The sequence below is a fragment of the Rhea americana genome, unplaced genomic scaffold (assembly GCF_003343005.1).
Source record: "Rhea americana isolate MKP2758 unplaced genomic scaffold, rheAme1 scaffold_79, whole genome shotgun sequence".
In the NCBI taxonomy this organism is placed as follows: Eukaryota; Metazoa; Chordata; class Aves; order Rheiformes; family Rheidae; genus Rhea; species Rhea americana.
Window position 1 is genome coordinate 1398730 of NW_028186967.1, and position 14218 is coordinate 1412947.

General features: G+C 41.6%; 1 protein-coding gene across 4 annotated transcripts in view; it reads right to left on the reverse strand.

Annotated features, from left to right (window-relative positions):
* Window positions 1-2686: 2686 nt before the first annotated feature.
* HIPK2 (homeodomain interacting protein kinase 2) overlaps window positions 2687-14218 on the reverse strand; it is a 101114-nt gene continuing 89582 nt past the window's right edge. For all 4 annotated transcript variants that reach the window (XM_085322566.1, XM_085322564.1, XM_085322565.1 and 1 more), the window contains exon 14: window positions 2687-13564. In XM_085322566.1, the coding sequence (XP_085178692.1) occupies window positions 13097-13564 (468 nt within the window). In that variant the 3' untranslated portion in view covers window positions 2687-13096. The remainder of the gene's footprint in view (window positions 13565-14218) is intronic.

Below are 14218 nucleotides of genomic sequence, written 5' to 3' on the forward strand. Positions count from 1 at the left end.
AGGAAACGCTGATGCAGGCGTGTTTGCCGGAGGCTGACAGGAATAATAACATGGAATGGCTTGCAAAAATAAGAAAGTGAAGAACCAAGAATTTATGAACTTCATGCCCACAGTTTCAGCACAGATTTACTGTGAAGTTCTAACACAAGTAGGTGACTTAAAGAGCAACAATCTGAGTTTCAAGGAGCAGGATTGTTCCCCCTCCTCTCCCTGTCCCCTTCTCCAATTGGAACGAGAACTGCCAAGTAATTTTGGAAATCAGGTAAGTTCTCTTCATACGTTTAAATGTGAAAGTAGATGCCAAGCCTTAGATGCTCAAGTACAAAAACATAGTCTTTGCATTGGAAAGCATGATGCGCCAGGATTAGATATACTGATATGTGTATGCCCTGTTCATATGCCTGCTCCCTTCCACACCCAAATTTGGGTAAGAGCCATTCCCGCCTTGAATAAACAGGTTTTGCTCAGATAAACATTTTCAGAGGAGTGACTGAGATTCCTTTTTGCCTCTAGAAAGTGCTTGCCTAACTCATAGTTGGAGGCAGGCCTTCGTAGCAGCTGCTCAGCCTCAGCGCTCTGCAGGTGCAGCAGTTACCAAAGCTCCAGCTAGTTTGTGGCTCCAGGAGTCACTTCTCTGGCTCAGCCCCGCATTTGCTAGTTCTGTGGTACCACAGTCACACATTTGATTCCAGCTCCACAGTGAACTGAGGTGTTTCAGCCCTGCCATGCATTTTAGCCCTTGTGCATGCTGTGCTTACTATTTTTGAGTGAGCTCACAGCAATGCAGAATGAATTGTGACTAGCAGTATTAACAGAAGTGTGCAAAAAGCCTAGCTTTCTGCTACTCAAAGCCAAAGCTTCCTTGGATTTCAGTATCATTCCTACCAAGTTAGTTTTAGATGAGCTCAGGCGTATTTACAGTTGAGTATGCAAATAAATAACTGCTCCAAGGAGAAACCTGGGAAACTAAGGTGCTTGCATACTATTCCTTGGTGTTGGGCTGTGTAAGGGCCAGATTTGGATCACTGATAGGGTCATTGATTTCACCCTTTTATCTGCTGGCTGAAAAATCCCATCATTTCCTCTTGGGAGTCATCAAAGATTCCATTAGAAACAGCCTCACTTAAATTGAGAAACTCTTTTTCTCTCCTGGGAAAAAGTGTAAGAAATCACATTCTTCAACTTAAATGTATCTTTAATTTGCCTTTGTCTCAGACTACAGAAGGACAAATATTTTTTACCATTTCATAATTACATTTTCTTAAAAGAAAGGATAACGTAACACAATTCAAACATGGGGAAACTCTACACTAGTTCATCTCACTCTTCTGGATTTACAGCTGTTTCTGAGATTAGATCATTCATTAAAGTCTCTTCCTTGTATCAGGGACCAGTAAGCTCTCCATTTCCAGTAAAGCACCTGAACATCCAATTACCTGTTAGCTTATTTTGAAAAAGTGTGAAGTTTGACAGGACAGATGATTTCAAATTAAACACAAATTTAACTGGCGGGTTGAATAGGCACAGGCATTAGATTCTTAACTGCTTTTGCTGCATTGGGGTCTTAGCCAGTGTAAGACAGCTAGGAGAATGGCCTCATAACCTCCTGTTACAGAAGTTTTCAGTGTCTACCTAGATATTCACAGCCACAACTGCTGCAACACTCATTAGATGTTCTAGAAATTCCTGAAACAGAATGCTAGCAACCAAGCCCAGGCTGCCAGCCATGGAAATGAGGGTCTTTGATTTACTACAGGCAGTCACTGTTAAAATATGCTTCCTGTTTTACCTCAAGATTTAATTACTGATGCAAATCCATTGCGTGGCAGTGTCGTGCAGTTCTATCAAGCAATTATCACGTTTGTATAATGCATTCATCAAACGTAAAATGCAAAGTGTAGCCCCATACTGTAGTTGCTACAGTATAAACTATTACAAATCCTCCAACCATCCACTGGAATAGAGATTGAATTGACAAGATGAATTCTGTAGACCAGGAAACCCAGTAGCTTGCAAATGGGTCACTACATTGAGAAAAATCAGCGACGAAAACAGGTAGGTCTTGTTCCACTACCATGAGGAGCASGTATTGAGGAGCCATTTGTCTTCTCCAAGGTGATACCATGTAACAGGACATCCTTTACAGACCTCTCTCCAACTTAGTCCTGAATGCATCTAGCCGTGAAAATCAAGCACAGCCTAAAGAACACCTATTGCTACCAGCAACAGGCAGTTGTTTAAGCATTTTAATGTCTAGATAAACTTTCCAAAGGTCAGCTGGGACTTGCCAAGGAAATGAAAGGGAACAAATGAAGTAAGGTTCTGGCATAATAAAAAGAAGAAACAGATGATTGATATTTGTGACTGATCCCCCCACTTTAGTCAGCATAACRGGAAGTACTAGGGAACTCTAAATGGATCTGAACTAAAATTGCAGCTCTGAGTACCCTGCTGTATTTTTGCGAAGCTCAGATCTGAACACAGATGCTCTTCTGTACTGGAAAAAAAATTACTAGTCTCAGAAATCTAAAAATGTCACTTCAAAGGGAAGCAATTTATTTATTATTAATGACACTATTACCGGTGTTTTTCAAATAGACTCAGGTGGTTAAACAATAATAATTGAAAACCAAACAAATATTCAGACCAAACTTTAACTAGTTAGAAGGCATTCAGACACACAAGCTTTGCAGTGACTTAAAACAGTTTAATGTAATTCCAAGACAAAGTGTGATTACATTTCTACACATATACAATATGCATATGTGAGTTTACAAATTCTGATTAATAACTCGTTTCACCTCAGAGACCGAAAAAATGATCAAAAAGAAACCGTGAATAACAAGCTATAACATAGTTCACCACAACGGGACCTCCTTTCTCACCCTACAGTTAGTAATATTACAATTAAAATAACTATATTCTTCTATAATGTATTTTCTGTTAAAATCATCTCATAAATTTACAATGCTATTATTAGTTTCCAAGACTAATATAAATTCACTCCATTTTTCTACAACGAAAATGATTATTAATTAGAAGCACACAACGTCATGATGAAAAACACAAGCATTTTTTTTTTAGTAGCAAGAACTTGATTGGTTAAGAATTAGTTTTCTTGTAAAACATTCTAAAGCCAAGTAAAATATCCATTCTTATAACATACCTATAATATGAGACTAAGGAATAGGTTACATATAGGTCTACAACACATCAGTTTGTTTTTGTTTTCTTTTCAAAAGAAGAAAGACATATTTACCAAAAGAAAAAAAAAAGAGAGAAAAGGAAAAAGAAACAAACAAAAAAGAAAAAAAAGGAAAGGGACAAGTCACATAGGAAAAAAGCAGTATACGAGAAAATACTGTTGCACACAATAATTTTCACAAAGATTAACACTCTTATTACAGAAACCGTACAGTGAAGGAACACAACGGCTCAGGGCTTTCGTGGGGTTACTGGGCTGAGATGATACTGTAGAGAAAGAACCATTCAAGATACAGAGCTGGGGCAGGGGCATCTTTTCCCTTGCAATTGTGATAGTAATTCACAGCTTTTTCCTCCAACCACCCACCCCCCCATAAAAAAATTTGGTATAGGGCGTGTTAACTTCCACTTTCCATCCCAAGTACACTGGGTCTGTGGGCAGTCAAAAGGTATAAAACATTCCCTCCAGTTCCCCCCTCTGTTTTTTAAAAGAATTTTGCTATTCATGAAAAATGTTTCACCTGTTGGCTCATTTTTAACTACCTGAAGTCTAGACTCTTCAACTTCCTAGATGCCCCTCTTTCTTCTCTCTTTCTCTCTCCCTCTCTTACTCTCGCTCTCTCACACACTCCTTTAATAAAGCTATTAATTACACTTCCTCTCCTTTCAGAAATTTGATTTGGTATAAAAGATACAGGCTACATTCTGATTCTGCCCAAGTAGAATCTGGTACCCAAAATGCCTTGTCGTCTTTGTCGGTGAAACATGGGATGAGGAGATCCTTTTCACACCCGAAATGGTTGTGCCCTGGAATATCCATGGAAGCTTCATTTCAAGAAGAATACAGAACAAAACCAAACGAAACAAAACCCCCAAAGCATAAGAAATAAAGAGGGGGGGAAAAAGGAAGGCCAGAAGTGTTGTATGTAACCACGCCAGGTGGAAGCATTGCAGAAGCATTTGATTTCCTTTCTGAGGGCAGAGGTGCTATATGTAACCATTCGGCTTCTACRGGATGTGCAGTGCCAGTGCTGGAAACCCCTTCTTGCTCAGCAAGGTCCAAGGCAAAGTGTTCGAAAAGACTGCCGCGCTCCTTCGTTTGAGCGTGCTGGCATTTCCAGGTCTGACCTCCCTCCCCGTAGTAAGGAAAGAGCAGGCGGGCGCTGTGATAAGGTGACTGGGTGCTACGAAGAGGGCGGAGGTTTTCCAGTTTGCCCAAGTGCTGCTCCCAGGCCCTCGCTGTCATCTGATAAGTTATCGCTTTGGTAATGTGGATTACAGGGCAGGTGGCGCAGCCGGGGACGGAGGGAGGGAAGGCAGGAGGCTGGCCCGGAGGCTGGCCCGGAGGCTGGCCCGATTGCCCTGGCCCGAACTCCGGGCCACTGGTTGTACTGGGAGCAGCACAGGAGCCCGTCTGCAAAGCAGCACCGACCCCTCGCTTTTGCTGCCTCTGCTCCTAAGCTCGCTGATACAGCTGTGTCAGGCACGACAGAAAAACGCAAGGAGCCTTCCTGAGAGTACCCAAGCCCCACAGCTGAATTCAGCTCTTCAGATAGATTTTTTTTTCTTTTGAATGCCAATTCCTGTATTTTCATGAACTAAAAGTACCATTTTGCCCAGCAGACTTTTATACCTTGTTCATTGGTTACCCAAGWGAAAGAAAATGAAGACAAAACTAGACAAGTACTCATGGCTAAGCGAGACCARGGAGGGACGTAATGTGATACATCAAAATGTAAAATACACGGTAACTTACAACAGCAAGGAAACAGCATTGATGGGAACTGACATTGGCTAAGAAAACGAAGCTGACAAGGAGATGGTCGATGAACTTTGTATTTCGTTTACTSGTTCAAAACACTTCTGGGGTGGTAAGCATCATTTGTAATAAAGGGGTGAACAGATGAAAGCCAAATTACAGCATTGCCTCTGAGTGGCTGTCACACACACAAAAAACCCAAAATAAAACAGGCATTCACTAACTCAGGAATCAATCAATCAGCCAATGAGTTATCAACAGTACAATACATTCCTTCCTTYGAATATCCTTCATTCTCCATACATGGGTATCTTCATCCAGATGAGGAGCATACATAGAATAGTGGATCTAGAAGTACTGTGCTCCTTGCTTCAACTCAAGGAGCTTTAATAGAGTACGTTATTCAAACAAGCAAACAAATAGCTCATCTGTTGGACTATACGTGCTAAGACTTCAAAGCGGGTGGAGTGTTTTTTTTGACCAGACTTTAGAATACGGCGGATTACTTGATCTGGATTGACTTTCCAACACTATGTTATATCTCAAAACAGAATATACATATTAAAGACACACTTGTACTTTTCCATTTTAAAGGGCAAAATTAAAAAGAGGCAGCTGTATTGAGTTTTTGAAGGTGTCACTTACAAACACAAGATTTCCCTTAAAAAGTACCAGTTTAAATGTAAACTATAAAACACTGTAATAACTATAAAATGTAGCCAGAAAACTGTTTAAGTAGCCACAGTCTATTATTCAGTTCATATTGGTTTAAAATGTGACTCATTAAATATCTTCTAGAAGGCCAAAGCATTTTACAGTAGCTATAAACATATATACTTACATGTGCATTTTAACATCACAATTGATTAAAATACATAAAAGAGTAATCTATTCCTTGGTTTAATTTTTCTTTTTAAAGATTCACTGTCTTCAGAATTCACTCAAGCAACAATGACCAGGGTGGGCATTTATCATTATTCCGCCCGTACAGAGTTTATAGTCTTTGAATCAAAGTTCAAGCTGGCTACATGTTTTCAAAAAGGCTAAAACCAGGATGAATGCCCACATTTGAGGTAATTATTGCCATTAGGTCACAGTTTGTGTAATATAAGTGTATCTAAATCCTTCTTTAAAAAACTGAAGGTATTCCACAATATTCGGGAATACCTTTTATAGCAATCAGAATCCAGAATCCTGATCAGGAGGGTTTGCTTCCAAAGGAGTCAGTGGTTCTAGAGCAGCAGGCGAGCCCAGAACACYTACAGACTAACCTAGAACTCAGGCAAGCAAGCCTAGAACAAGCCAATATTAAAAAAATAAGAATAATAAATCAGAGGTGCCATATAATAGATGAGTAACATTTCTGATCAGAATTCCAGACCAAAGCTTTTCTAACTTTCTTATTTCTTTCCAAATAATTTCCTGAAAAAAAAGCAAAACACATCTGCATTAAATATTAACTCTATGCCAGCACTGCAAAAACTCCTTGGCTATGTTCTGAAAGTGGGATAAGCTTTTCTTTTGCTCTGAGCATTTTGCCCACTGCTTTTTGTTTCAAAGAGGAAACCTTGTTTTAAAGAAAGAAAAAAAAATCCCTGGCTGTCAGAAGTACACACAAGTATTTACAAGGTTTGTGTGAATCTGCACACAGTTCCCCTCACAGCTAAAGAGTTAAGAACAGAGATGTCACAATATTTATCAGTGCAGTAAAAAATATCATTTTTGGAAAAAAATATACCTTTAGTATTGCCTTTCTTAGATTAACTATGATAAGCAAAAGATTTAAAACAAAAACTTTATCTTCAAACACATAAGAATAGTCTGTTATAGCAGCACTGCTAAAAGTGGAAGGACAAAGCTAACCCGTAAATGAGAAACAGGAGTTTCAAACTATAAATGCAGAAAGCAAAGCCTCATAGTATGCTTCATAAGACTTCTGAAGAATCACGCTAATTTACCATTCAAATTTCACTCTTGATTCGTGTAAATGCTGTAAAATGTGTCTTTCCGCCAGAACCATTTGAYGCATGTAGAGCTCAGCCTTGCTTACCTAGGGTCTGATTCTGCAAACCTTTGCATGCATGAGCAGCTTTGTACAGGGGACTAATTTCACTACGGGGGGCCACTCCCAAATTTAATTTTGTCATGGGCAGACTATGTTCAGCACAGAGCCCTTGGTTCTGATCTGAAGGCTACCCAGGCTTACACCAATCGGCCTGTCCCTGTGCTGGGTCCTGCTGCTGGTTCTTGGCGTGGGAGATGAGTGCACTAACGTATGTGGTGSTGTCACTCTGAAGTACTGACATTCCTGGACTGTGGGAAAGAGGTATTACTGGGACAGGGACCAGCATGGAGAACATTGCTCTTCAAAATCAGTACTCCAGCCAGGAGCCCAAACGCTACAGTTTAYCACAGTAGCTACCACAATGGCTTTGGCCACTGCTGTAAAATAATGTTGGACACAGGCGCTCTTCACAGAAAAGCCTGGGAAACCCAGGGACAGGGTGATGACATGGGTGAATGTCCAGAACTGCAGATCCACTGCTCTGAAGCTTCCATGGGAAATGGGATCCCAGCAGGCACAGCAATGTCAGCAGGAAGGAAGAAATAATTCCTTTCTCAACATTTTCCCTTGTATGTTGCCTGCCCTGAACAAAAATTATTTATTCAGACCTTGCATACAGGTATGCAGAATTTGGCCCATAGGCAGCACTACAGATCTCACTGCTGGGCTGATTACCAAGGCATGGAAAAACACATAAGCTGCCCATTGCAGCACTGTTCTCAGTCTGAACACAGAACAAAACCAGCACCCTACACCCAGAGAAGGAGACACTACAGAAGCATGCAGAGCATCCAGAAGCTTATCCCCACTATGCAGCTCACAATTACAACACTGCATTTTTGCCACTGACACATTTTAATCAAAGAGAACAGTAATGAGAGAAGAATAAAGTTTTTGACATCCCCTAAAGTTTAGGATAGCAGCAATATTTAGTGTGAATTTCTCTGCTCATCAAGCTAACTACTCAAAACAATGATAGAAACTCGAGAGAGAAAAAGAAAAAGAAGACAAAAGAATGATGGAATTCCATAGCTTAGCACTATTGCCTGACAGTTGTGACTTGTGACTTAGTCCTATGCCTGAAATGTCCGGGGGGTCTCTTTCTCTCTCTCTTCAAAAAAATTCTTTGGTTAAATAAAAACATGGGTTTATCTTCCCTTCAAGTTCACTAACGGAATTTCTTTCAAGCCAAATTGTGAGACATAATCCCTTGAAAGTGTGAAAAAGAAAAAATGTCAGAGATAGAAGTGTCCCTTTCCTGGAATGTTTTATGTATTATGACAAATCTACTAGAGAAAGAGAGAGAGAAAGACAAGACAATTTGTTGAGCACAAGCAGGGACAGCTCTGCTGAGAGGGATAGAATTGTATCTGCTCTCTCAAACAGCTGGATTGACCCAGTCTCCAGTGAGAAATACTTCCATTCAGTTCTTCCATTCAGCTCATGTTACTTATTTTTTTCCACTCTCTTCTATATTCTGGTTTCACAGCTGTAGTTTGAACATCCACCTCTAAGGAGTGGTGATGTCCACATGTCTTTCTGCTTCCCACGTGAGAAGAACGCAAGACAAGATGATGAGAAAAGGGACCACTTTTTCACTGTGCCAGCCACAAGCCACCCACAAAACTTCCAGTATCTAAACRTTCACTTCCTCTCTCAGGTTTCCATGCAGTTTACTCCACACACACAAAGAACACCAACCCAACCCAAACACACCTATTCCATTTCTTCTCCAAAGGACTTTGCAAACAACAAGCTGGCTGTTACTATATATGTGGCACCAAAAGCATGCTACGTTTTTACTTCTTCTGCTAATATGGTCCAGTTTCCCACGTTGCTAACAGAATTACACTTTTCCATACTATGTCTTCATGCAGAAGTGAGGGAGCAGATGGTGTTCACTTCCCCCATGCCCACTAGAAAACACTGCTCTCACTTAGCATTGCAACATCAAAGCAGTTTAGCAGCTACATTGTCCACCTCTTGCAACCACAGCGTCCTGTTGCCACAGTCATCTGACCATGCCAGAGCTGCAGCTGGCAGATTAGTGACTCAAGCATGGAGAACACAAACAGCAGTTTCCTCTGACACRTAATGCATCCTTTTGCACTGCCAGTGTGTGCCCTTTTACCAGCTCTACTGCCAAACTCCCCCCCCCCAATCAAATTCACACCTCAGTTGAAGAGCAGTTCAGAGGCATACATGGAGAAAACACAATAAATTCAACTCAAATATTAATATGATTGAGATTACAACCTTCCATGCTTTGATGGTCCTAAGCCAGAGAAGCACATAAACAAGTAATTAACTTGAAGTGTTTAAATCTATTCTTTTTTACCAAAGTACTGAAGTGCATGATTAACATTAAGTCTCTGCTGAAGTCTGTCATTTTTTGTGGAGTTTAAATTCAGTCATTGCTTCCCTCCCCCCTTCTAACAGCAGGTGATACAAGTGAAAACATAAGTACCTAAATTCTAGAAACTAGAATAGCTTAATAAAATTCCGCAACAAATAATAATAAAAAAGGGAGAATCTACATCAAGGGGAAAAAAAAAAAGAAAAAAAAAAAACAAGCCAAGAATCCTGGCCCTAAGGACGCATCATTAATCTCTACAGAGAGTGGAAGAACAGGAGAGGAACCCTGCTCTTTTTGTGGCTGCATTTTAACTAGCTAATGCCTTCTCTGAGTGTCAGTGTTGTTTTCCCAGTGACCAGACTGAGAGCCTCATTCCATYGGGGCTCCTCAGGTATTCCTGTCTTTGGAGAACTATTTATTTGCTTTCCTCTTTAGGAAAACGGAACYCCTAACACTTAGTGTGGCCTTGGATTAATCAAAAGGGTCAAATAAGCATGGCCTTGAGCACAAATAGGTCTTGATCTCATGAAAATGACCTATCAAACAAAATGATGGTGAGCTGGATCCTAAGGCACCAGGGTCCTTACCTGCCTTTAATCCAGCCCTCCTGAGAGATAATTATGTTATCATCTGCTGTTTGGTTTTGGCCTCTGAATGAACATTTCTGGACTTGTCCTGAAATGCAGATGTGACATGGAAGATAACTTCAGACCCTTCAGGACTGTAACTGCTCTTGCATAGCGGCCCCACTCCTCCTAGGTTATTGGCAGAGTTTTCATTTTCAGGACAATCTTGTTTCCCCTTCCTCCTGCAGTTTTCACAAACAAAGCAACCCTTCTGATGCCACTGATGGTGAGTAATAAAATTAACAACAGTAACAATAATACTAAGAGAAAAAAATAACACAAAGATTAAGGAATGCGTGTGCAATTAAAACCCAGAGTAAAATATAATAATAATAAAATAATAATAATCATAATCACAACAACCATACAATAAAATAACATTAATTTTCCTTTTCATGATACAAGCAGCATGATGCTCTCATTCCTGAACTGATGGGACAGGAGAGGAATGCAACAGAACTTCATCAAGAAAATGGGAAATTACTTTCCTGCCTTAGATTAAATGGGAAGTATTGTCTTTTCAAAGGAAGGGAGTAAGGTGCATAGACTGCTGGGAGGTCACATCTTCATCGACAGTATATTGAGCTGGAATGAAGGACAAACAGGAAAAGAAAACTGTGCAAGGATAGCCCAGGAATCAGAGCTGGCAACTACAGAGGCTCTTGGGTGGTTTGCCAGAAGACAATACTCTTGCTGAACCATCTATACATAGCAGAATCCCTTCTTCTTCCAGGTCAGGCAAGCACTCAACACAAGGCAATACACTTGTGCTTGTCTTTTTGTCAACTCTTCCCACCTGAGAGAACCCTCTTCCCTACTGCCACCCAGGGAATGCATCCCTTGTCACTCTGCCAGTGAACCTGCTATTTTCCAGCATCTTGTAAAATACTTAAAATACTTCATGCTCTAGTTACAAGAAAATGTAGAGTGGAACTGAGCAGCCATGTGGACTTCAGCTTTCACAGAAACTTTCTATCAAACTCTTTTCTCTCCTTCCTTCCAAGCCCATCCATATACATGGGTACTCTAGGGACATGTCTGAATATCGATGCAATAGTGCAACTGCTGTTATCAGCAGAACTTCCCTCCTAACCACATCCAACTGTAGAAAAAGGCTCCTGTTAGAAACCTGCCRAAAGCAAGAGTGCTTAGCATTCCTTTGGCGTGGAGGAGCCGCAGTAACGGTGTGTTCTCTGCTTCAAGGGGACTCTACCACAGCAGGAAATCTTTCACAAAGTAGCTGAGAGGGGAGATATGGAATCTGATATTGTCACAACTATGTTACAGTGGGTATGGCCCAATGTCTTAAAATACTCTCTTTTCACTTAAGAAACCTGAGATTGACTCTCTCAACTGGATTTTCTCATGCTTACTGTTGGACACCCAATACACTTCCTTCTCTACCCCCTCCCTCTGATGGATGTAGTGAGAGATGTTGGCAATGACTAGTGTTCCCCCCTTTCACGGTCTAAARTTTTGTTCCCGTTTCACACATGCAACCAGGACAACTTGACAGGCTGGATACTTCTAAAGCAAAGATGGGAGGAATTTATCCTTCTTCTCCCTGGAGAGTGTTAGCAAACAACAGAATGAGAATTCATTTTCCCAGAAGGAAACCTGGTATTTCAATAGGAAAGAAACAGACCAAGCCACAAGCAAATCCTTACACCCTTTGGAAGTCACACTGGGTCTCACAACCAGTCCGGTCACTTCCAGCCCATACAGTGCTAGACAAAACACCCAGACGTACGCACTTCCAACCCCTACCAGCGTCCCCAACACCTTGCCAAGTGAGCTAAGATTGACAACATGAGGGGGAAAAAAAAAACCCAAAACACCACCAGAAGAAGAAAATCAGCWATAACAACCCCAAAAGAAAAAGAGCTGAGATTAAATTCCGACTAGCCTCAGTCAGTTTCTAGGAGTACCAGTGGAAGTAAACCCTTAAACCGCGTCTGTAGTTTGGTAAGGCACTACGAGGGAATGATGTAAAACTAAGACTGTGACAGTTGTAATGGCTGTGCTGAGGAACACACCACAGAGAGAAGGCAGCATCTGCACGCACGCACACACACACACACACACACACACACATACATACATACCTGGACAATCACATTTGTTACATGCCTATGTTATATCACTTTTCTTTGTGCAATCACATTGAGGAATAGTCTATTGGTATCGTTGAAGTTCAACATAAAATAGTAAAAAGGGTGTATGACCTGTATAGTGCTACATTCTATCAGGGGCCAGCTAAAATGTCTCCTCCTATACTAAAACGGCTAGGGATTAAAAGGAAAATTTCCAAAGAAAATAAAATGAAACTGAAACCCAACAAATATTATTAGAGATCTTGTTTAGGAATAGCATTTCTCAGGGATTTATCCAGTGTATTCAAGGACAGGGAAAACAACCCCATTGCTTCTGATCTCGACCAATGCTCTCTGTTTTGTTTTRCCCATGTATGTTTAGTTGCATTAGCATTAGATCAGATGTTAGAGCACTGGGACAACATCTTCCTCTTCTCCACCAGCCTCCCTTACCCRCTTCCTATTTCCACAAAAGACTCAAAATCTCATATATGTTTTGAGATACACAGAGACCACTGCAAAGATGGGGCATAAACCCTTTGAAATTCTGGATAAATCCCTAAACCATATACCTATTGGATTAAAAACCTAATGGATTTCATTTTAGGTGTTCTGGACAACAAATTTCTAAATGTAGCTCACTATTGGATGAAAATAACCTTTAAAWGTCTATTGGTGAAGTTCTTCAAAACACAGGACCCCACTGGAGGGCCCTTCTGCTTCTCTCTCTCTCTCTAGTTTGGTGCAGAATGGTTGTTTTTTGTGGTTTTGTTTTATATTTTTTCTGTTTTTTCCATTTTCTTTTTTTTAAATAAAAAGTGTAGAATTGGTTCTCCCCCTTCTTTCCTCTTTCTCGTTTCTTCCTTAAAGTCTCCTTCATTCAAGTTTCATGTGAGCCTCCCATTGCATTGTTAGTTTGTCATGTTCTTCAGTACAAAAGCAGCCGCCTCACTCCCTCATGACGGGTGTGTCTCTTGCTCCTTATTCCAGTGTTTAGATGTAAGGGTACTGGTTGACCTTGGTGGGGCTCAGTGGGTATCCAGTGTAGACTGTGGAGGCTGGAGAAGCACTGATATAGGTCTGATGGGCAAACTGAGCCTGGTATTGACTCGGGTGGATGGTGGGTGAGGGCAAAACACGCGGGCCCATGCTGACAGGGACCTGGTGGACGATGCTGGCGGGGTAGGTGGTGTGCTGCACAGCATGCCGTGCAGACCCTTGGGAGGCCACCAGGTGAGCAACGGTGCCCGTGGAGCCCAGTGCAGCGGGGGCGGTGTATGTGTAGAGGTGGGGTTGGGTGGGCAGGTGAGCAGCGGCAGCCGCGGCCAAGTGAGGATGAACTGTACCRTGGCTGGGACTATTGTGCGGGAAAGAGTACGGGGCCTGAGCTATCGTTGGAGTGATGTAGGCTTGCTGTCTCCGGTGACTCCCTGTGCGATCGGTCGTGATGTGCTGCTGGGCCTGGATAAAGACAGCAAGAGTCAAAGGCAGTTACAAGACAAGAGATGGCTTTACATCTTTGGTGGTGCCTGGGAGCCTCCCTTGGAAACCAAGGCGGCCTCAGGAAACTCCCTTCCCTCAGCATCACCACAATCTTCCCTTGGAAATAGGGGATGGCAGAGGGTCCCTCCCAGTCCTAGGATGGCCCTGTAGTTTCACGCATTCATCAAAACGGCCCCCAGGAGGACAGCACAGTCCCCCASGAGGACAGCACAGTCCCCCACTTCGAGCCACGATCAGCTGACATAGCTACCATGAAGACCCAACCACAGCTGCCTGGGTCTGGAGAACATCTTCCACAAGTCCAGGTACACAAGACAACACACGGCTTTTGTCAGTGAACTCACTGCTGAGGCAATATGCTGCACTGAGAGCTCAAAGGAATGAAGTTAACTAATTATTCCTGGAACCAGCAATGTATTTTTGTTCAGTTTTGGTCTCTGCTTTTATCATTTCCTTKGTTAGTAAAATAACTTTTAAAGACAAAAACCTCAGTCTGATCAGTTCCTGAAGATGCCTGGTACCCTGTAATCAGCTCTGACTACTTGTTCACAGGCAACTTCTTGCAACAGGAGAGGAATGATGTTCTTTTCCAGAGATTTTCTAAGTTGTTGG